At 36.6% G+C, this 25,199-nt stretch overlaps 1 protein-coding gene across 8 annotated transcripts in view; it reads right to left on the bottom strand.

Moving 5' to 3' along the window:
• Nucleotides 1–25,199, bottom strand: part of kaznb (kazrin, periplakin interacting protein b) — a 133,242-nt gene that overhangs the window by 25,321 nt on the left and 82,722 nt on the right. For 6 of the 8 annotated variants that reach the window (XR_003293263.1, XM_026275622.1, XM_026275628.1 and 3 more), the window contains one exon: nt 5,187–5,294. The exons of 1 other annotated variant lie outside the window; for it this stretch is intronic. Coding sequence is in view for 6 of the 7 variants with exons in the window: in XM_026275622.1 (XP_026131407.1) it covers nt 5,187–5,294 (108 nt within the window). In the remaining variant the exon portion in view is untranslated. Of the gene's footprint in view, nt 1–1,601; nt 1,757–5,186; nt 5,295–25,199 lie in introns of those variants that run through there. One more of the 8 variants, XM_026275626.1, reaches the window with a different exon arrangement.

The following is a 25,199-nucleotide window of genomic DNA, read 5'->3' as shown; positions in this document are numbered from 1 at the left end:
TAGGTAAACACTGCTATTTATAACTGTAAAGTTATTTATGTAAATAAATGAAATATAAATCTCACCCCTTAAGGCACCACATAACACAAAAATACAAAAATATAATGAATATCATTAGGTATTTTTTGCTATGCTTTCCAGTCCTACCATAGTTACAAAAACCATACACAAGCATCAGTAACTGTGAATACTAGCATGTTAGAAACCATTCTTAACAACAGACCAGCAGCGATGTCCTTGTCTAATGTTAACTGATCTCTACGAGCAACGGTGCAAGTGTCCTGAGGCAAGGTTAAGGAAGAACACAATTCCAACATTCAGCCATTCAGTCAGTCTGTCAAAAACAATCCTTACCTTACCCTAAAAACTTTCAAAGGCTCAAGCTGCACGGTCATACCACCAAGATCAAACGCTTAAATTCCAATGAATCAAACGAGCGTTTCAGGAAGTGTGTTCACAATAAACCATGCATTCAAGAGGTCACAGCTGAGCAGCTTCAGATGAAACCTGACTTGACACCAATATAATTATCTTCAAGGGAGTGAATTCACAGTATGTGCAGTGTAACGTTAAGTAAACTACTGTACACATGATTCACATTCCTCCTGTTTTGCCAATGGCAACTATCAAAGTGCTTAAATATGATCCATAAATTCCTGCTCCGTCTGTTGTTAGACTTTGAATAAAGAGTGTAAAGACCAGTCTCACAGTGTTGATTTAGCGGGGTGTGGAGAAGACCCAAGGATTAATACGAGCCACTACAGATGAACAAACAGAGGCTGATTCAGGATCAGCTTTAATTGTTTTGTGAGTAAACCAATGAGAGAGGATTGCAAAGAGATTAAAATGTCACAACAGACCAAAACAAGTTTGAGAAAGGTCCATGAAATGTTTCCACTTTTACAATAAACGTTAACTGAAATGTTTAAAAAAAAAAAACTGAAAATGTTTTTCTTTTAAATTGTCCATTTCACTCGATCACTCATACATTGCCATACATTCAAAGCAGATTATTGGTCAGATTAAGGGATGTGCAAAAATCCCTCACATAAACAGACAGCATGATGCCTCTGAATAACCACCATCTATGACCTCACAAACAACGTGTGTGTCACTAACGTGATTACAGCTGATTACTGGGTAAGAGCTATACACGTCACACATGGCAAATCATAGTGTTACTCAAGATTACATGAAATTAAAGACAAGCACATGCCTTGTATTTGTTTGACTCATCAAATAATCTAAAAGTTGCTAAAAGCACTAAACGGCAGTGTAGGATATAGGTCAACGTTTCCCAACTCTGTTTAGACTTATTTGCCTCATCACCAAATCCATAACACACAGAACCTAAAATGTGAACTTTTTCATTTATATTATGCCCTGATGGATTTCCTCATAAAGGAACTGACTATCTCATACAAAAGGTTTAACAAAGAAAAGAACCTCTTGTTTGGGAATCACTGATACAGGTACGGGTACACCTGAAGAGACTCTGTGCATCGTTATACAATCAGATTTACATGCCTGGTTATATGATTCAGAGGTGTGTTATGCCTGTGGTTTCCATCTTGGACTCACGTTCATACACAAACACTCACCTGGCCTGCCCTCCTCTTTTTCAGATCTCATGTCCCTCACAGTGCCGGCTCCGGCAGGCTCCACTGTCAGTGCTGGTGCTTCTTCTCATAACAAGAAAATTAAACTAAACCTCCCCCCACCCACACACACACAGTCACACACTCACTCACACACTCACACACACACACACACACACACACACACACACACACACACACACTCACACTCACACTCACACTCACACTCACACACACACACACACACACACACACACACACACACACACACAGGTACACGGTTCACTCCTACCACTGCCCCACGTGCTCCTCCCTGACGGGTTACTAGGGAGTTGTTCCCGAGTAAGTACAAACAAGTTTGAGCCGCCTTCGTCTCTGAGCCTGTATACCTGTTCTGGGAGTTTCTTTTGGGTGTTTTCTAAAGTTCCCCACCCCCCTACACCCCTCATATCTGTTCTTGCTCTCGGATGCACAAACACACTCACTCTCGCTGGCCTAAAATGTGCAGAGAGTTCAAAAGGGAAATGGCACAGTTTTCCCAGCCGTGTTTGAACAGGCACGTTCATGGGACGGGGGGAGGAGACAAACAGCTTTTGTGATCAGGTGAGAGGGCAGGTGAGTCTCTCTTCAGAGGCAAAGCAGCTCCCTCTAATGGTGGAAACAAGACACAGACTGACTGTTCTCTTCATTTTAAAGGAACAGTTCACCCAAAAATGGAAATTCTGTCATAATTTACTTCCTCAAACTCGTATTGATTGTATTCTTTGTCATTTAATGAAAGTTAATGGAAACTAAGGCTGTCGAGCACCAAAAAGACTTATAAGAACCATGAAAGTAGTCTATACCACTTGAGTTTACACAAATTAGTTTTATTAGGGTTCTTTGTTGTCATTTTTAGTTAATCACTTATTTAAAATTAGCTAACTATTACAATTAAAAGTACAACATAAATAAAACTATCGAATTAAATCATATGGTCTACTTTTATGATACTTATATGATACATAGAAGGGAGAGAGAGAAAATTTAGATAATAAAATAAAAATGTAAAATATAGAATAGTTATATAGAAATATAGAATACTTAAGTAAAAATGGACCTATGGTAAATAGTTCCTAATGTAATTTTCTGAGCTTTTCACTTCCTTTGTATAGAAATTGAACATGCATGATATTCTGCAGAAGTTTACATAAGAATCTTTCAAAATTAGCTGAAAATGACAAATGACAAACCTATAATTAAAATGATACTGTATATATATATATATATATATATATATATATATATATATATATATATATATATATATATATATATATAATTTTTGGATCTGTTCACTTTTAAAGTGTAGAAAGGAGCTTTCAATGTTTATCTTTCATTTAAGAAAGAAACTCAAACTAATATGGAATGACCTGAGAGAGAGTAAATGATGACGGATCTTTTGAAGGCATGTCAATCACTGTGACCCTTATAAAACCTAAAACTTGCTCTTTCTTGGACTAAAAGTATATCCACTTTTGTCCACCATCTTTCTCCCTCCACATCCCATAATTCTTTGCAGTAGGGATCTGTGGGATGTATTGTCAGACAAAGAGCTGGATGAGTGTCCTCTTTCTCACAGAACTAATGGAGCCACCGGCAGACAGGGGCCCACTCTCTGTCGGAGAGCACCGGCTTCAACCTACAGCGAGTGGCAGCCTCAAACACACCCTCAAGGGCTCTCAGGGTCTTAACACTGACTCATCTCTCCTTTTATCACTCTCTCTTAAAGACCAGGATGCTGGTGCTGAGTTCAGAGGGCCTGCTGGGAAAGAAAATGACCAGTTCATACACAAACAACTCAATGCGATACTTTGAAGCATATGCTGTTTGTGTAATGAATGAGTGACCGCCCTAATATCAGACAGGATGGGCCCAAGAGCTCTTGTGTGTTGATTAAATGTACACGTGTTCAGTAGGGAAGGCTCAGCCGGAGGGGATTCATTGAGTTGTTGTTTTCCGAGGGGTGCTGCACATAAGTGAGCTTGTATGGGCACATGAGGCTGAAAGTAATGAATTTAGTACATTAAAGCATCTCTAATACGGCTGCCTGCTTCTTTTTATTTCTCAACTGCCTAGATACAGTTGCCTGGCAGACCGAGCATTATCTTTCAAAACAATTTAAGGCATGGCTGGTAATAATGCAGTACTGACAGCAAGCACAATATCAATAATGCCTTTCACGAAGGGTGAAACGAACAATGCAAGGGAACAGAATAGAAACAGTAAAAAGAAAAAAAATAATAAACAAAAAAACAGGAGAGAAAGAGAAAGAACAGAACAATTTTCTGACAGCATCAATGTAAAGTGATGGCATCAGAAAATACCATGATAAGCTGACATTTACTATGGTATGGATGGTAAAATAGTGTCAAATAGAATAGAATAGAATAGAATAGAATAGAACGAATGAGCAAAATAAAAACAAAATTTAAATGAATAAAAACTTACAGAATGCAACACAATAAAGCAAAATTGAATAGAGTAAAACAAAACAGAACGAAAAAGAAAAGAACAGAATTTAAAATTTTTTAAAAGAACAGAACAGAAAACAACAAATAAATAGAAAAGAAAGTAATGACAACATAAAACAGAAATAAAATGAACAGAAATTAATAAAATAAAACAACAAAACAAGAAAACTAAATGGATATAGCTGATCAGAAATGAACATAGAATGGAAATTAACGCAGAACTGAAGAGAACAGAATGAAACAATACAGAGGAAAACAACGGTAGAAATGAACAGAAACAGAATAGAAACTAAAAGAACAGAAATTAATAAAACTGAAATGCACAGAATTGAAATTAACAGCAGAACAAAACAAGAAAACAGAATAAAATAGAAATTAACATAAGAGTAGAAAAAAAGAGCAGAAGTGACTGCATAAACTAATACGTATATATATATATATATATATATATATATATATATATATATATATATATATATATATATATATATATATATATATATATGAAATATATATATATATTAGTATGTGTATGCTATTATAAAAAGCACATGCTAACGCATGTCACGGCCATCAACCTGAGAGAAGTCGAAAATTATTCCTGGTACTGGTTAAAATGAAGACCCTCTATCTTCCTACGAGGGTAGTTTGGCTTCTTTGTGATGTTGGCTTGATAAAGACATAAAGATTATAATTTAGGAGGACAGCACTCCGGAGGAAAGGCAATAGAGAGTAACAGGCGTCATTATGTGTGGAAAATGGGATGTCTAGAATATGACTTAAGAGATTCTGTTCAATTCCCAGTTTGATCAATACACTTCATAATGACGCCTCCCCGCAGCGACCGACATTACACGAATCACACAAAGCTTTTTTGTTTTCTTAGAAGGTAACTCTCTCGCAATTTGTAGAAGTGCAATTCTCTAGTTGCATACATTTTTCTCCTCACAACCACATAGGAGTCCAAAGGACAATCGTTTCGTTTTATTTGCCTTTCAGAGTTGTGATGAATTCCCAGAGCTATGCGTGTTCACAGCCTGTGGAAGATAAGCACTGAAAAATTTGGAGATCTTACCTTTGTCAAGTGAAGAATCTGGAGTTCCAAAGTCCATCAAGCTCGACATGCCTTTCTGGAAAGTGAGATCAGAAACCACTGCTTTCTGTCGGTGGTGGAGCGAAGGATCTGCAAGACAAAAACACAAAAGATGCTATGCTTCTCCAAGCTCGTTCTTTCATCAGGTCCAAGCTAATATCGAGGCTTGACATGTTTGCCTTTGTAAGTGGCCGAGGGTGGTGAAGTGCAGGCCTCCAACGACAAAAGCGTGCGGAGTGTGTCACTGCGTCTGTGGCTCGTGACTCACCGAGCATCTCGCAGCTATTACTGCTCATCTGTAATTAACTCTGAAACACTGACACGCACCACGCGAAAGCGCCACATCCACTGAATGGCTTTTAAAGACAAATAATCCCCCTCTGTCCACGGCCCACGCTGCTGCCGTAATCAATGTGCATTGGAAGTGACAGGTAGCAATTTCATGTAGCTACAGTGCAAGGAACAACACACTGAATCATGATTTTCCCTCGGATCTGAAAGGGAAGAGGAAAGCTAACAATGTTGGTTTGATGAGAGAGTGCTGAGATTCACAACCACCATCAATCAGCCTACTCTGCACGGTAACGTGGGCCTTGTGAGTTCCTCTGATGCCACGAGAGTTTTCCGTGTACCTGTGAAAATGGAACAAGGGCAGTGTACCAATCTTTCAACACGAGCATCATAAATAAATGGCTCTTTTGTCATATCACGCTCCTTGCATCACCTGATGCCGACGTGGAGCGTGCCGGTATGTCACTTCCGTGAGGAATTGCGTGCATTGCGTGTCAATTACCACAGGTTTGACAGGAGATATGAAATGGTGCTTGACATTTTCCACATCATTATGTCAGACAGCGTTCATCCTTCTCCATTCCCTTTAACAGAAACCACCTCAGCACTGCCTGTTCTTTCTTCCTCTCCCTCCAGCGGCTCAGGCTTCACGGCCGGCTGCACACCTGAACTGATGTTGCTAACTGAAGTCTCTTTAAGTGCCCTTTTTCACTCTATCTCTGTATCTGCTCCTGTTACCTGCTTACACTTACACACCAACTAATGTGACTTATTCTGTATTAGGACATGTTACACTGCAAAATCCTATTTTTCTTCCTCATTCCACAGTGCATTTTATTATCTATAGCAGTTCTTCAGACTACGGACTGCCAGTGCATAAGATGATGACAAAAAGACCCCATGTAACGTATATATAAACCTTCATTTTATTATTATAATTTTTATTTTATTTTATGTTTTCTTTTAATTTACTATAAAATAATAATACTAAATTAACCCTTTAACATCCACTGTCTCTATTCTATTTCTATTCCGCCTTTTATTATTTTTTATTTATTATTAAAAAATAAATAAATAAAAAAATAAAAAAACTTGTACTGTGTTAGAAATATGTTTTTTAGACTTCACAGCACTTACAAATTGTTGCACTTTCGTTATTTTGATTGCTTCTATCGATCTTATTTGTAAGTCACTTTGGATAAAAGTATCAGCTAAATGATTAAATGTTAATAGAAATGTATCAACATAACATGCATAAAGTATTATATTAATGTATATATTTGCAAAAATATACAAAAGAAAAAAACCAGAAATGAACTAACCAGAACAGCAAAACAACAGAAATGAAAAGAACAAACAGAACAAAACAAACGAACAAAACTGAAATGAACATGATAAAATAATAGAATAAAAGATCACGTTAATAACAAGTTTTAAAAATATTGATTGTAAGCCATTTCATTACTTCTTGTTATTATGATCACCTTTATTGTATAAAATACTAAATACTAAAAATACTCAGTTTTGAGCCTGGCTCAGTCGATAATATCCCTGTTGTGTCATGGCATCATTTTCAGGAGTGGGTCAATGGTGACGAATGGCTGAAATCACATTTCTGCTTTTTATGTCTGCCTAGTTCTGCAGAAACTTTTGGTTACACGGTATTGATTAAAAACCTTCATTATGGATTGAAAATACCCCGTATCTAAGAGGACCTTTCACAAATCTGTGCTTTGCTGGGTTACTAATGGAATGAAAAAGCCAGATGAAAGACTTGATGCATATTAATGAAACTGAAATAAGCAATTTGTTGAAAAACTTTACAAGTTACAAAATCAAATAATGGCATTTGTGCATGAGTAATTGTACATAATAAAATGCAGCTGTAAAGTGCAGTACATTATTCAAAGCTTAACATTTTTGGTGCCCAGAGGCTGTTAAATAAATGGACAGAATGAGTCAATCATTACCATTATAGCTACCTGTATAAATAAAGACTGGATACTGGATTTACTGACCCCTAACCTAATGCTCTTCTATTAGAATATAATATGTCTGTATTGACTCAGCTACTCCGTGGAACTGTGGTCAGACTGAAGTATTAATTTAATAGATCTTTCTTTCAGTCTCAAAGTTTGGGAAATTACTCCTAACAATGAAAAGGTGCCTGGGCATAGAGTACAAGAGATTTCTCTTTGGCATTGACCTTTGAGCACATGCTGGCAGATGTGAAATCCTCCACAGATGCTACAGTATATTGAATTTGATGAGAATGAAAACTGAGGCCGTTAGAGATACAAGTTCTGTTCAATCAATAGGTTGTCCTGTCTTCAGATTCCAAAACATGTCTAAGGTTTAGATTCCATGTAAATAAATAAATAAACAACTACAAAAAATGATGTGTGTGTGTGTGTGTTATATTAATTTGCCTTTTTTTGTGTTTCATGGCACATAACAATACAACCCATTGATAAATGAACTGACTGTATGTCAAACCCCAAATCTCTGATTTCTTTTACATCATGGTGTCCGCCCTGATTAAAGCCTTTTCTATTTCCTCACATTCAACTTGCTAAACCCCTCAGGACTGACTCATTTGAGACATTTTTAATGAATCTATCCGCATCCAACCCTGCTGAGATAGTCCATTTCTGAAATATTTCTGCCGCTAAGACCAAATGAAAGGACTATTTAGAACAAGGCTTTATAGAGTTCATTTTTCCCTTTTATACCACCGAAGTGCCATCCGCCCGTTGCCTTTGGACAATTTAGAGAGTCATTATCATTAAACTTTAACACATTACAGACATTTCTGAATATCAAGACTGCTTAGCCCAGCTATAATTCTGTTTGAATACAGGATCATTAAGCTAAAAACTATTTTTCTGCCCTTTCCTATCACATTAGTGCCACAAAAGCAGCCAAACATAACAAACATATCAGCTAAAGTGAAATAATACAGTCTGGAGTGTTCGGAAGATCATGTGCAGGAGTACGCTGGCCTTCTCCGTTCTAGATATAAACCTTATATGAAGGGTCAAAAAGGTTATGAAAATAATTAAGACACACCATAAGGACTATGTGCATTTATCAGCCAAGCTAAGCTAGTTAAATACAAAATAAAACCTGCTTGGCCAGACTGAGAGACCATCTTAAGCTGGTTTCAGCATTTCTTTTTTTTTTTTAGCAGGAATGAATCTATATGCAACAAACAGACGATTACAGACAAATGCTCTGTCTGCTGGGAGCATTGCTATGAATACTGCTGACTTCTATCTCTCTGGCGTCAGCCAAAACCCACACATACACACAGAGGTCGATTTTTCCTAGGTGGGCAAGAGGTCAACTTTGCCAGGCTTGGATGCAGCATTTTGTCAATCAGTGTGTCTCTAGTAGCCCCGGCACTTCCTTATTAATGCCATACCTGTCAACACAACATATCACTCAAGACACCTAGTTCAAGATTCCTCTGTGGAGGAGGAGGGGCTTGTGGCAGATGATGTCACAGTGCATTTCTGGTAGTGTGCCTAGGCATTTAAATGAACTTTAAGATAATGGTGAGCAAGAAGATGGATTAATTGTATAGGCCTAGTTTGTTTGGATAAAACTAAAGCTGCAATTATCCCCTTCTTCAGCTGTTTGCTGATGCTAAACTCCTTTTGCATTCCATTACAGATGTGACAGTCTTTGCTTCTCTGTTGAAGCCGCTAGTAAACGAGAAAACATGCTACATTATTAATCATCGCTAAGTGGATTGAAGAGTAAAAAGGACCATGAGAAAAGTCATAATAAAAGAATACATTTATAAACAGTTCTTGGATAAAGGTGGATCTCGATGCTTTAATATATGAAATTAGCCGATTCTTATGTCTCTATTCCAGCCTATGCATTGTGTAACTGAAACAAGCAAACAGCAGTGTCATTTAAAAATCTTTTAAAAATGCTTTATGCAAGGCTTATGCAAATACTGTACATTGGTTGATGGCTTAAAACTCACATAAACATTTATTGAAAGCAAATCAAATATCAATTGTTCTTAATTTTATCCTGCTTACTACATTAAGTATTCACCACAGCATATCCACACACTGGCACTTGTGTACAGTTAATTTGGAGAAAGCCAATTAAATGTGCATTAGTGCCAGTGTGGTTTCAGAGTTATAAATGCTGAAGACCAAGTTTTCCAAGCTAAATAAATAAAAACATTTTGGGTTTTGCATTCCTGTCTGCATTTGTAATTTAAACTAAGAGGCTGCAATTGAACTGAAACATTTATTTTATTCATTTATATTTAGATTTCATGATCAGTGGACAAATGTAAAAGTGGGCAAATGTAATTTGGCAAATTGTGGAAAAAAAATTAAAAATGGATGAAAATAAAAAATTCACAGGCTAGAGAAAATATCAGTTTTATAAATCAATAATGTAAATCAAATTTCCTGTTGAAATGATCCGTTTCGTACCTATATTTAATAATGAAAGCGCTGTATCTCATGAAAAGATATGAATGAAACATAGTTGATGTACTCTCAAAACAGGCCCACCTCATGTGTTTCAGATACAATCACGAACAAATGGACCTCATCCCAATTCATTGTGGAGGAATGCTGACCGTAAAAAAAAAAAAAAAAACATTCTCACTTGCATTACCCAGCACTTACAGAGTATCATTAGTATGGCTATTCTGCAGATGGCATTGATGAATCGAAACAATCTTCTCTGTGATTAGGAGTTGTGGTAAAAGTGAGAAGGGTCAGAAAAACTTGTGGAAGGAGAAAAGCTTAAGGCAGCCAAAAGCTGGACCCTCCAATGGAGAGAGTTTAGTTTTTTTGGCATTGATGGAGTACAGAAGGATATTGTGTGGGTTCAGAAGCTTAAAAATCCTTCAAAGCTACCATTTTAGAGAGTCTTTATGTTTGGTCTGCAATAGTGAAATCCTTAAGTCTAGATTTAGGGAACAGAAGCAAATTAATATTACAAATGTATTTTTAGCGTGTGTATGGGTGAATGAGCGTCACCTGCGCATGATAAACTAATCCTTAGAGAAACAAAGTGGGCAAATGTAATTTCGAGCTGAAAACTGCAAAAAGTGGGAAGAAAAAAAAATGCACAGGTGATATACTTTTTCCCCAAGCAGAAAAAAAATGTAAATCTAATCCTACAAAAAGTCTCAAGAGGCTATGTAAAATAGTGTGACCATGCAAGTACTAAACTTAACACGGCAGCTCTACCAGGGCTATGAGTGACAGACACACACACACATATATATATATATATATATATATATATATATATATATATATATATATATATATATATATATATATATATATATATATATATATATATATATATATATATATATAAAAACATGAAAAATGTATAAAGTAAAATAAATATACATATTTAAAAGTTTGGGGCTGGTAAGTTTTTTAAAAATGTTTTTGAAGTCTCAGCCTCTCCAAGGCTGCATTTATTTGATCAAATACTATGGTGAAATATTATTAGACTTTAAAACAACCGTTTTCTATGTTCATGCATTTTATTTTTATTTATTTTCAGAATCCATTATTCCAGTCTTCAGTGTCACATGATTCTTCTGGAATCATTCTAATATGCTGATCTGATGAATTTCTTTTTGTTATCAATGTCGAGTATATAGTTTAAAAGAACAGCATTTGAAATAGAAATCTTTTGAAACATTATACATGTCTTTACTGTCACTTTTGATCAATTGTATGCACTTTTTCTGAATACTAGTATTTTTATTTAATTATAAATACTTAAATTACTACCTTTAATTATATATACAGTACATATTTTCTGACTTCAAAACATTTTGGACCCCTACACATAAATTCTACTTCCGCACCAGTCTACTTCCTGTCTGGTTTTTGACTGACTGGAATACCATTTATATGAGACATGAGACCCTTTGGGCCTGAGTTCAGTGTCCTGATGGGTGCAAGTGATCAAAAGCTCAAGTCCAGTCTCCATCATCTCTCTCAACCCTCAGAAATTCAGTTTGAGTTCTCTCCCAGTGGACAGGATGTTGCCAACGGCTGGAAAAATGTTGTTTATTAATCTGTATTTATAGTCACGGACAACAGAGGAAATCAATAGGCACTGCATTCACTGCACATTAAGCCTGAGACGATGCTTCAAGGCCTGTGTGATTGACTGGCACACTGTGTGTGTGTGTGTGTGTGGATACTGTCAGCCTGAAGCAATCCATTGCCCAGAGCAGAAGCTTTCCACAGACACACTCTCCGCCTCATCAGAAACCTTCCACTTCCGTTATAGACGCGTACAATGCTCGTTAGGGAATCGGTAACATACATTCATTGGAAAGACTGTACTTCACCAGGAAAGTTTTACTTGGTTCACCAGCGAGGGCACTAAACCATTAACGATGTAGCGCACTAGTGTTTGAAATGACAGTGTGAGGGACTGCCGTTGCGATGAATTGGAACACTAATAGAAATTGATGCGAGTTTTGTCAGCAGGGGTGAGACGTGATTGAGAGTTTCTTTAACGACTGCCGAGATTAGGATTTGGGTGGGGAATGACTTCTGGATCAGCGTGAAAGGCCAGTGTCTGTTCTCAGATCATTAAACAGCACCATGATGCAGTGCACACAAGGGGCAGATGGAATACAAAGATCAGCAACTAAGCAGCATGAAACAGGTACAGACAGACTATGCAAGGGGTGGGAAGAATCCCGAAAGCGATAAGCAGAAGATTACTGCATATCAGAGCTGTTTACAGAATATACAGCAATTTTATACAGTATACAGCATTAACTGCTTGTCATGGATCAGTTTCCCCTTCCCAAATCCAAACCTGACTATGCTGAACATTATAGGAAGAATGGAAAAAGATTATTAGAATGAACATTTAAATATCAAATATTGACTGAAAATGATAAAGTCACTAATATCAGATTTGTGGCTGATTTATCATAAATAGCCTGACAAAATAGTTTGTCAACTACATCCTAATTATATAAATCATTGAAAACTAGCTTGCACGTACTATATACACGTCTTGATCTTGAAAAATGCACTTTCCAAGTTTGATTATAGTGTATGATGGCATGTTCAAGTGTCAATTTTTTCTCGAAGAGCTTAACACAAAACCCATATCTCCGGATGCCAAGATACTGTTTCTATTCAAAAAGATGTTATTAAAAGAAAAAAAATCTCCAAGGAATGAAGGGGGACTCACATCCACCTCAGCTTCGCCCCTGCTCTCTGTTCATCCTCCACCTATATCAGCCTCGCACTATTGCAGAAACTCATTACTCACTCCTATTCTTTTGTGTAGGTGATGATGGATCAGTCAAATAAATTGTATTAAAGAAGCATTATCATGATAATGAACTGATAGCTCAATATCAAAGGTGCCAAACTATCACTAAATGAAGTGCGCAAACCATTTGAATGACAATGGCTGTCAAAAGACAATGCTGTGGGCGATGATTCAAAGAGCCGCAGAAGGCCACTGCAGTTCTATTCATGACTGGCGTGGGGAAAATGCTTTGTAGGCAGTTTAGAGATATCCACAGAAGTCAATGGCGCACTGAAATACCCAGAGCCTGGTTGAATCTTCATAATATCTGATAAATAGTTGCCTTCATGAGTTTAAGCAAATTGAATTTCTTGCAACAACTGCCTTGTGGCGAATATGCAATAATGATATAGTATTACTCTATCAGTCAAGTGGGTTTGGTAGGACTGGAGAACTTGATTTTTCATATAGGGTTTAAAGAGTACATGCAGTCTTATTTCTCATTGTCTCTTTCAAGAGAATACCTCTCATTCCTGATGAACAGAATAAAGAGCAAACAGACAATTCCATGTGGAATGTTAGGAGTGACGAGGCGTGTCAGAATAATGCGACGGAAAAATCTCTTTGAACGCCGGATCTCTTTGTGTGAGGTCAGCTGTGACGATAAATATTTCAATAGACTGCCTTCTGTAATATCCGCTGGAAATGCTGAAATATGAGTCTTTTAGAAGCAGTGGGAGACAGAGAACTAGTCAAAAACAACACAAGACACCAGTATTCCTTCAGAGGTTTTTCTTGATATTAGACTTTTGAAAATGACCTCCCACAGCTCTATACCTCCACCCTATTCCACACAGCTCTATTGAATTCCTCCATTCAACAAGAACTGAGACTGACAAAGAATACAAAAATAAATAAATAAATAAATAAATAAATGGATTTTTAAACCTAACTGAGACCATTATGTGCTTTTCTTTGGTGCTTTAATCCAGTAGTTTCAATTTTTGATGCGAAGGACTCCTTGACTCCTTTGCTAAAATATTAAAAGCTACTTGTACTGTGTGAGGGAAAGTGGTGATATTATAAATACCATATGTTATTTGCAAAACTACATGAATGGATCATGGTTCTAACAGCAAAAATATATTAAAAACATTACATTCTGGAAAATAGTCAAATATAGTAGTGTTCAAAAGCTTGGGTTCAGTAACTTTTTTTTGTTTTAAATAATATATTTATTTAGCTAAATGCATCACATTGAACAAAAGTGAGAGTAAATGCATTTATAATGTTACAAAATGTTGTTCTTTAACTGTTTTTTTTTTCATAGATGCCATTCATTCAACGGTTCTTTAAAGAAACTCTCTCTTCCTTACCTTTTTAGAATCTGAAGAACCTTCTTTCACCACAAAGAACCTTTTGTGAAACAGAAAGGTTCTTCAGATGTTAAAGGTTCTAAAAAGTTTTTTCTATGGTATTGTGAAGCACCTTAATTTTTAAGACTGTAAAAGACTCCTTTTTGAAAGATTTTTTTAAATTAAATTAAATTAAATTGTATTTAAAGACCCCAAACATTTAAACAATAGTGTATATATTTTTATTATACATAAAATTTACACTATATATTTGAAAAATGTATTGTGCATTAAGGTAGCACTCTGCAGAATAAATATAATAATTGTATACTTTTATACTGTTATAGTTTCTCACAAACCACAATGAACAAAAAGATGACTGATGCAAAACTAATTAAGAACAAATTAAATTAGTTAAATTTGACAGTTTTGAAAATTTGTTTTCATTTCATATTTTTACAGACATCTAACAGATCCCCCACAGATCCTGGGGCACCGGACAACAGTCTAAAAACTGCTGGATTATCCCACAATGTAAACGGGAAAACTGATAAGAACACACTGTGGAGAAACATCTTAGCACTCTGAAGAGACTTTTGGATTAGAAATTAGAGGTATTTGTTTAGAGTCAGAAAAGGTTCTACACTAAAGTACCCTCAAAACTAGTCAATAACGAAGGGGATTGTGGGTAGTTTAGCTGTGACCATATCTCTATCACACTGAGATGTTAGGTGTAAATATCAGTAACACATAGAAATAAGAAACTACAGTCCATTGCAGAAAGCGAATAAAGCCTGAGGTAAACTAAAATAATAGTGCTCTTTGAAGTAATGTTTTCACATGAAAACATTTGAAAAGCAACAGCTATGATTTGTTGCAGGTTCCTAAGGATAAATGTATCTAGTTAAGTGCTTCTCAGGCCTTTACAGTCCAATACACAGTGCAGGGTAGGTTTTCCTGCAGATCTGAATGATTGCTTACTCAGAAGGGATTGACTGGTGCGCAGGGCAATCTAAATGTTACAGAGGGCTTAGCTGGATACTAATGATCCAAGCTGTTCTTTAAGGGTCAGAAACCCACTCAGGGGATCTTGAGGAAAGGTCACAGGGTTTGACATTTCAATTCCACCTGCCACTGAAGGATAGACGAGTATTTTGTAGAAATAGGCATCAAAACAAAAACAAGGTTCACCTTATACAGCTAGCCACTAGATTTGAAAGTGAAATTGACGTGTGGCCAAGTATGGTGTTCCATACTCTGAATTTGTGCTCTGCATTTAACCTATCCAAGCACACACACATAGCAGTGAACACACACACACTGTGAACACACACCCGGAGCAGTGGGCAGCCAATGCTGCAGTGCCCGTGGAACAGTTGGGGGTTCAGTGCCTTATTCAAGGGTCTCACCTCAGTCGTGGTATTGATATTTAGATTGATTTCTAGATTTGATTTCTAGTTTTCTAGATTGATTTCTCAAGTGCACTTTGACATTCTGAGCAGTTACAATTAAGTTTTAAACTGATTGTTTTTCACAACCAAAACATGCTCAACTTCAATGTTGCTACAGTCAAAGATCAGCATATTTCAAAAGGCCTCAGTCGGGGGTATTCAATAACTCAGTTGAAATTTCACTGCCAGCAAAGGTTTGATTAATCAAGGTCTAATAATAACGTACACTTTCAAGAACCAATATGCTGTAGAGTTAAGAAATTGAAGTTAAGTGAATTTCAGTCAGATTCATTTAATGTTCAGGTTAGCAGAAATTACATTTTGAAGGAATGAAAATCATAAATAGTCAAAAAAAAAAGTAACAGAATTTTAAATAATTAATTTTGTTCAAATGTATTTTTACTTATTTCCAAAAAAGCTTTATCAACTTTAAAACAATGACTTTCAGCTTTCAGTTAGACTGGTTTTTAGAGTGGTTTTTAGACTGGTTGTATGGTAAATGAACAAAAACAAGCAAATGACATCAAACATACATTCCACTTCAGATGCTGTTTCTCCATGTGAATTTTAATGATATGAATTTATGATAAATGATTCCTAGCTCACAGGAACCCCTCATGGGTCTGGATCTGGACTGCTAGTTTGCTAATTGTTGACCTCTGTCCTTTGTGTTTAATTGAGCAAAACAGGCTCTCCTGCATCTGTCGACAAACTTTTGTGCAATAGGTATCAGCTGGCAGTGACTGAGAGTGATTTATTAATGTTATTCAGCACAAGCTCCTCTCTTTGAGAAAAAAGAAAAGTGCCTACTCTGCCCTTTGGGTATCCAAAGCTTACAGCTGTCAGTATGTGCATTAACGAAGAGGGAATGACTGGCGTCTCGGTAATGAAACGTGAGATAGCCAACATCTGATGAATCGCCTTAACTCTTCCCATTTGGTTGCTTCTTTGCATTTCATTATTATTCCTAAATAGACTGTCATCTCATCTTCTTTTGTACTGATGTTCAAAGATTTATTTCAGTGCACTCGAGATGCATCTTTGTAAGTCCCTGTGCCTGTGAGAACGGTCTTTTACATTTAAGTCATTTTTACTCAAGACCAAACCGAATCCACTTTCACTGAATGTCAAGTGCAGTAATTCTGGGCAATTATCAGTGTTACGGTCCACTGTCCAGTGATTAGGGTTTGTAAGTCATACATAAACACAAAATACAGCAAAGACAGCAGAAATGCAGATCCATGAAAGCTTTTGCGCCTTAATCTGCTTTGATTGACAACTTAGTCATTCACATATTTAATGACATTTCAGTCATCCAATGGAATTAAATATTGAGGTTGCAAAACAATGCGCACCTTCTCGTTTACCTCGTTTAATGGTCCTTCATTATTGAGAATGCAATGTAATCACACAACTACTGAATGAGTGTGAAAGTCCAACTTACTATTCCTAGCAGTACTGTAGCTCAAATAGTAGAGCAAAGCCAAGGTCATTGGTCTGGTTCCCAGGGAATGCTTTAGTTTAAACGCATTATGCATTTGGCAAGTCAATTTTTTTTTATAAAACCATCTGCCAAATTCTTAAGTATAAATGTTCTAAAGGGAGTCAAAACATATTAATATTACGCTAAATCTAGGGTTTCCTTTCTTTTTTTTCTTTTCTTTTTTTTTAAACACAAACATCTTTCATGTAGTTGTGAAATCTCCTGATGGAGACTTCCAATCACAGCTGTACTAGGCCCTCATCTATTTGACTTCGGGAGCTTTGCTGAGCACGCCGATGAGATAAGGTTGGATTTATATCAAATATTAAAGCTACAAAATCTGTCTGAAAGAAACCCAACAGACACAATGGCACAACAAGAAGCTTTTCAAACACATTCACACAACCGGCGCAGAGGCATTTTGCAATAAGTAATTGAAACCTCTATAAAAGGTTCAAAAATATTGATGGGAACAAAAAAGGAGGAAATGATCCTTTGCTCATCCAGCTGCTTTTTAATATTCTTGTGGAGTGAAGGGACATTTGGAGAATGGCAGATGCTTAGGTGACCTGTCTCCCTCAGGTCCGTACATCGTATTAGTTTCCTTGTCACATATACTGGCTTATAACCAGCTCCGCCACAGACTTCCAGTCCAGCTGACCGGGTGGTAAGGGACCCAGTATGGGACCCAGGCTTCACCATGACGGGTCCCCATTGGCTTTACTCAGTGGTCTGTGAGCCGGAGCAAGCTGCCAATTACGGATGTGCATTTTGGTCATGTATATATTCCAATTGGCAAGGGGATGCTGTCAAAGCAAAGTCTGAATGCCACTTTGAAAAAGCCTTATGTGAGGTTTTGAAAGTTTTACAGAGAGAGAGAATGACAAATATTTATTACAATCAACTGACAGAACAACAGACTAAAAATATCACATTGTTACTTGTTAAAGAAAACACCTAGTAAAAAAAAAAAAAAAAAAATCAAACAATTAATATTACCATGATCAATCATTTTTGAGTATTGAAATATGCTCCCTGAATATGCCAGCACAGACATGTGCTCAAATTTGCTTCTGATTTGCACTTTATTTTACAGTCCTGTTCCTTATGGACATACTATGTACTTATTATAGTAATTACAATAACTATGTAATAACTAGATACTAACCCTGAACCTACCCCTAAACCTAACCCTACCCCATGTAGTTACCCTGTATTACCAGAACTTTCTTAGATAAATACACTGTAAGTACACTATAAGTACATGTAAGTACATGTACTGTAAAATAAAGTGCAACCAAGCATTGACACTTCATTAGAAATCAGAGTAATTGGATTTTGAACCGCCTGCAACTTATGGAAAATGTAATGTACTATATCTTCTCTATATATCAATCCCCAGAGAGTGGAGGCTCAAATCGACCAAAGCGTGAAAAGCAGGACTAAAAACAATAGTATGAAAAATTCAAGCACACCTGGGAGGACACAGCAGCTCTCCAGAGAGACGTCTGATTCACTACATTTGAATTATTGATCATAGTCCCTGCTGACAGCTGTACATATGAGAACAGCCTCACAGGTTTGAGAACCGTTAGTGACTTATCTGCTCAGGTTTACATAGTGCTACTGATCCATGCCTAGAACAGGCTAGCTTTCTGAATTATACATAAAAGTGGTCTGTCCTTTGCTATGGTATGGCAGGTAAAGGTGATCACAAGAAGATATATTTATATACCTCTATTGACAACAAAGCCTGTCAGCAAAGACAAATAAGTGTAACCTAAACAGCTCAATTGTGCTATATACTTAAGTTGTACTTCAGCTTGTTGTTTTATCAGATAATAGGGCCGGTCAGATACTAGTGCTTTAGTGTCTGCTAAAATGCCAGCGCTAATGTCAGCGTTGTTTTGTTAGCGTTGTATCGTTTGAATGCCCAACCTGTTGTTTGAGCACTCGATTGGAAAACATTTAAAACCAATCTGTCTGCATACAATGTGTATTCTTTTAAAGGAATCGTTCAACCAAAATGAAAAATTTGCTGAAAATGTACTCACCCTCAGGCCATTCAAGATTGTATAAAGAAATTTCTTCATCTGAACAGTTCTAAAGAAAATGCTAATTAAAACATCACAATAATCCACAGAACTTTAGTCCACCAATTAATGTCTTGTGAAACAAAAAGCTGCATAATGTAAGAAACAAATCCCTCATTAGGTGTTTTAATTTTAAAACTTCTAGACAAAATGCCATTATAATACTTCCTCCAGTGAAAAAGTCCTTCCCGTTGTCCTTTCACTTCAAAATCCATCAACATATTTGTTTAGAACCGTTTAAATGGGTTTCGCTTTTGTAAACAGTGCTTCATCTATATATATTTCTCTCCTGATTCAGATGAGGTTACTTTTTCACTAGAGAAAGCAATTATGGATAGAGGACATTTCAGACGGAAGCCACAATCTGAAGCAAAAAAACATCAAACACGCAGCTTAGACGTTAACTAATGTCTTGTGGATTACTTGTGGATTTTTGTGATGTTTTTATCAGCTGTTTAAACTCTCAATCTGATGGCACCCATTCACTGCAGAGGATCAAGGGATGTAATTCTAAATTTGTCCAAATCAGTTCTATCATCTCAGAATAGACATCTCATCTTCTTCTTGGATGGCCTGAGGGTGAGTAAATTTTCAGATTTTTTTTTGGGGTGAACTATTTCTTTAAGTGCACTTACTTTCAAATTGAATCTTGTTAGCGATTGTGAAAAACAGAAAGACGTCACACTTTTTCCTCCGGTGTCTCATTAGAAAGCATGCTGATGGCATCTGACTTGTGTTGATAGCCGTCTGCCAGGATGGGGTCTCCCCAACTCCTCCTTCTCTTTTCAAGTTAATGGAGTGCTTAGATGACATTAGTCATTTTTTTTAGCTGCAACACGAGTAGGGGGAAATGAAAGTAACATATTGGCCCCTGATCGATATCTGGATAGGAGACGTGTGGGGAATACAGCAGTGGAATATAGAGACTGCGTCACCGCTGCAGCACGAGGAGACGATGAGAGTGTGTTCAGGGTGAAGCGATGAAAGTGTCGATCGATGCTGTCGAGACCCTGGAAAGATTCCTAATGAATAAATCATGCTCGCAGAGGTCTTCAGCATTTAGACCTGGATCTGCGGAGCAATTCCTATGCTAATAGACTCAAGGGTTATTATAACAGGGCATGTAAACAAATCATTATGGCTGATATAAATTGATCATCTATGACGTTATTAATATCTCTAGAACTAATTCTGAGAGGCTGTCACAGTTTATATTATTAGTGTCGTTCCATATTAAGTCTCAAGGCTTTTTTGAGTGTCAGCTATGTGATGAATTTTTGAGCATACGTGAGAACTGCAAATTAATTTATGGATGATAATTAATTCAGTCATTCTATGCTACCCAGTGTGATTCATTCAGTACTGCAAACATGTCATAAGAGACAAGGTAAAAAAAAAAAAAAAAAAAAAGGAAATAAATAAAGGAACATTTTTTTTCCATGTCAGCCTTTTTCTTGTGACCAAAAATGGAGCGCAAACAAATAACTCACACAGATGCTTAAACCAATCTATCTGCCACAAAACAAGCCAGGAGCGATACATAAATTTACAGCAGGAAGGAAACTATACTACGACAAACTTGCTTATGAATCAGAACTACTGGCAGACTCTAAGGGATATTGGCCAATGGAGTAATGCTTTCAATTAATTTTGCAAGATTACAGATAAATTTTGCACTGTGATGTGTGTGGCATTACATGACTTTGCAATAATCAGTATTTTTGTCTTGTTTTCAAGTAAAAACATTTTTAAACGGAATTGTTCACACAAAATCATAATTTACTCACTCTCATGTTGTTCCAAACTATGACTGAATTTATAAGCTTCTCTAGAAGCTTGCGTTCTGCAAGTGAACGTCGCTTGATTGTGCCATCCCAAAGAAGCACAAAGTCACTTTTACGGACTTTTAAATTAAATGTTCCCTTCTGGTGGAATGAACTTCCCAACTCAACCCGAGCAGCTGAGTCCTTAGCCATCTTCTAGAATCGGCTTAAAACACATCTCTTCCATCTTTATTTGACCCTCTAACTTTAACACTCACTATTCTATTTCTATTCTTTAAAAAATCTAACTACCTTTCTAATCTTTTTGTATTCTATTTTCTTTTCATTTAGTATGCAATTGTATATGTATGTGTGTGTGTATGTGTAAAGACCTCTAACTAGCTTGCTCTATTCTTTTATTTTTTTTATTCTATCTGTTTTCTTTTTATTTATTATATTAGTTAAAATCCCATGCTACGTGTACTGTGTTAACCTAACTGAGACTTGTTATAGCACTTATATATCATTGCTCTTTTTGTTGTTTTTGATTGCTTCCACTGTCTTCATCTGTAAGTCGCTTTGGATAAAAGCGTCTGCTAAATGAATAAATGTAAATGTAAATGAATTTATTCTGTGAAACAGAAAACATTTTGCAAATGTTTTGTAGTTTTGGACTCCACTGATATCCATTATACAGAAAAACATGATGACAAAATTACAATTTTCCTTCAAACATTATTCTATTTTGCTGATTTGGAGCTCATGAAACATTTCTTATTATCAAGGCTGAAAACTCACTTCAACATTTTGAATGGCTAGTGCTTCTAAAGTAAATGCATCTTGTTCACAACTTTGCAGATTTTCACTGAAAAACAAGATTAACATGATAACTGTTTGCAGGGAAACACATATAATAATGGGAAACCAATGATAAAACAGCCAAGTGAAATTAAATGGCAAATATGTCAGGCATACAAAATAGTTCTCAGAGAATCCACTCCCACTGTACTGATGAAGCCTGTAATTAACGGCCTGCTATGTGGTGACATTAATTAGCATCAAAGTTACAAAGCACATGAAGTTTGCACTGATGGGGCCTTTGGCCTCTACTTATGCATCAGACAGGTAGGAGGTCCAACTGTCACTAAAGGAGAAGCTGAATTATTCCTAGTTAATGGCAGCCTTTCCACACATTGGAGATTCAGAGATTAAAATGCATGTTCAAGTCAATTAAAACAGAGGACGTTCCCTTTCATGTGCAAAAACTGTACAAGGGTCGCCAAATACGTGGTTACGCTAATTTTAGGCAAAATCACAAGGTCATGTTTGAGAATAGGAAAGTTGAGAGAAAATGTGTGTGTGGAGCGCTAAATTCCAGGCACACTCTGTGACCACTTTGACCCCGGATGAGGACACAGAGCAGACAGGCTATTCATCTTTTTTGCCCGCTCACAGTCTGAGCAATTAAGGGTCCGTCTATGACTGGCTTTCTGACCCCAAATGCGGCATGATTATAATAAATTGCTCAATTAATGCTAGTCTTGCATTATACACAATTTACTAATCCGAGTTGTGTTTGATTTAGTTTTCCAACTAGTGGTAACGAGTTGCCGGGCTTATCTGCCCCTCAGACACAAGTCTAATTTGTGCCCTGATTCCACAGACAATGCTAGAAAAATGTGAGCAAGTACAATAACAAATAGGCATCTCATTAGCCTGAAGACTGAGACTGGCTATCAGTGTAGGTGTCTTCATAGACATATTTGAAACTCTCATTCCAAATTAATGCCTCCATAAATGAATGAACCAACAAACCAACCGTTTCAATAATGCATGCCCACACTTGGCCTCTGTGTGATTAATGTTAAGTACAGACAATAGCAGACTGGCTTAGTGGTCGACAGCGGGATTGATCTGTCCTCATTACCAGCTGTAGACGATGAAGAGCTTACTATAAGTGTCAGCAGCATCTACGTCTATGTCCAAGCAGACTGGTTTTATATTTAAAATCATTTACTCACCTTCAAGTTGATTCAACCCTGTATTAGTTTATTTCTTCTGTTGAACACAAAATAAAATATGATTGCACTTTATTTTACAGTACGTGTACTAACATGTACTTAGAGTGTACTTACAGTGTATTTATCTAAGAAAGTTCTGGTAATACAAGGTAACTACATGGGGTAGGGTTAGGTTTAGGGGTAGGTTCAGGGTTAGTACTAAGTTATTAAATAGTTATTGTAATTACTATAATAAGTACATAGTATATACATGAGGAACAGGACTGTAAAATAAAGTGCTACCAAAAATATTTTGAAAAAAAAAAGAAAGAAGTTGATGGTCCCTACTGACATCTACTTTTACCATACTATGGAAGTCAGTGGGCAACTGTTTGGTTACCCATATTCTTAATAGTGAGTGACTTCTTTTGTGTTTTCAACAGAAAAAAAGAAACTTGGTTTGGAATAAACTGAGGGTGAGTAAATGATGACTAAATTTGACTGTCCCTTTACACAATCCAATCCATTTTATGAAGAAAATGAATGGAAAAAAATACTTTCGTAACTAAAGCTGTGAAAAAAGTAGGTGTTCTCTATTGCACTCTATTTTACCTGACTTTACACTTCCTCCACAGGAAACTCAGGTCAGGCTCTAATTAACAAGCTCTTTGGCTAACAACTATAGATTTCCATAGAAGGAGGAATTCTGGAAGGATTTCCAGTGATGTGGGCGGCATTGCACAGGGTACTGGCTAAATAAAAGCCAGTGAGACTGCAGGCAGTGAAATGGGCCAGCGTGGATCAATGTCAGGTTCACCAGAGCCAACCAAGTGATGTGATTCACCATAATGGAAAAGAGAATGATACTGTGTGACATACCACCATATGAGTCACTATGAGCGACAAAGTAAGAGTAAGGGACAGAAAGGAGAAGATTGCTGAGGAGAAGATGAAGCTTATTGTGAAAGATTGTTGAAAATCTTGTCAGTTCATAGCACGAGGGACAAATGAACCACTACAGAATTTAATTAAAATTGGTGATGCCCAATCATTCTTTTGAGTCAAATCTTTTCAGTTAATTACTTTATCCAATTCATAAAACATTTCACTCACGATTTTGACTCAAGTTCAACTCTAATCCGGTTGCAATGTTTACCATCTGACTAAAGATTATAAGAGAAAAAAGACTTTTAAGCTCATCGAACACAAAATAGTTTTTGGTGCCTCAAGCATTCTGAATTTATTTTCCAATGGGGTGAACTAATCCTTTAACAAAAGCACAGATCTATTAAAATTCAGAGAAATTCACTAAAATGTCCTTGCTCTTTTAAATAATTTGAACAAAGGAGCCATTTAAATAAAAATCGCTTACAATGCAGGTGAAATGAGGCAAGTTTTGCTACACTATGTATTTAGGACAGACAAGTATCTAAAACACATCAGGATGTCCCCGGCGGCACCTCCTTGTCCCTGATGGGAAGTTTAAGAGGTGTTCCAACACACGTTCTCCTCCAGAGCGGTGTTTAATTAACAAGCCAGGAATCCTAATTATGGAGACCTCAGCATTGATTTTATTTAAGCAAGATTTAACCCAAACAGCCTCAAGAGACGTTCAGAGCAGCTGGCGAGGCTCGATTGGAAGACGAATATCCTCGCAAGTGGCCTAAAATACCTCTCATTAAAGGCTTATAATCAACGTGCCCTCTAAAATGCACCATCAAAAACACACTCGCTCTATGTCCACAACGCATTATGTAAATAGTTTCCTCAAAAGGTCAAATGCAAATTTGGTAGAAGTAAGGGCGGAAAACTTTTCTAATTTCGTAACGGAAAAATTCTTCACCAAACTTCTCCCATTTTTGATCTATGTCAAGGGTGAAAGTAAATGTCATTCCAACTCAAACGAAACCTTTGGAAACTGTAAAATGAGTTAAGCGACCTATTATTTGTCTTCATTAAAAGGAACATTTAGTGTAACAGTTGTGGCCTTGCTTTACATTTCTAGCATAACTTCACATGGAACTTCACACGGCTTTTCCATTATTTAATAGTCAAAGAATGTCCATTAAGCTACATTAGATTACTCCAATTGAACTCAAAAGAAAACATAAATTATTAAACCTAAAAGAATGAGCAGCACTGATATGTTGACATGGCTGTGGGATGGAAACACTAGCGGGATGCAGGCATGCAGAAAAAATGATAAGAATGAGTTTGATGTCATAACACGCCTTGAAGATAAATATTTTCTTATAATATAGCATATCCA

The sequence above is a fragment of the Carassius auratus genome, chromosome 11 (genome assembly GCF_003368295.1).
Source record: "Carassius auratus strain Wakin chromosome 11, ASM336829v1, whole genome shotgun sequence".
NCBI lineage: Eukaryota > Metazoa > Chordata > Actinopteri > Cypriniformes > Cyprinidae > Carassius > Carassius auratus.
The sequence above is the reverse complement of the archived record's forward strand: the minus strand, read 5'-3'. Positions and strand labels throughout refer to the sequence as shown.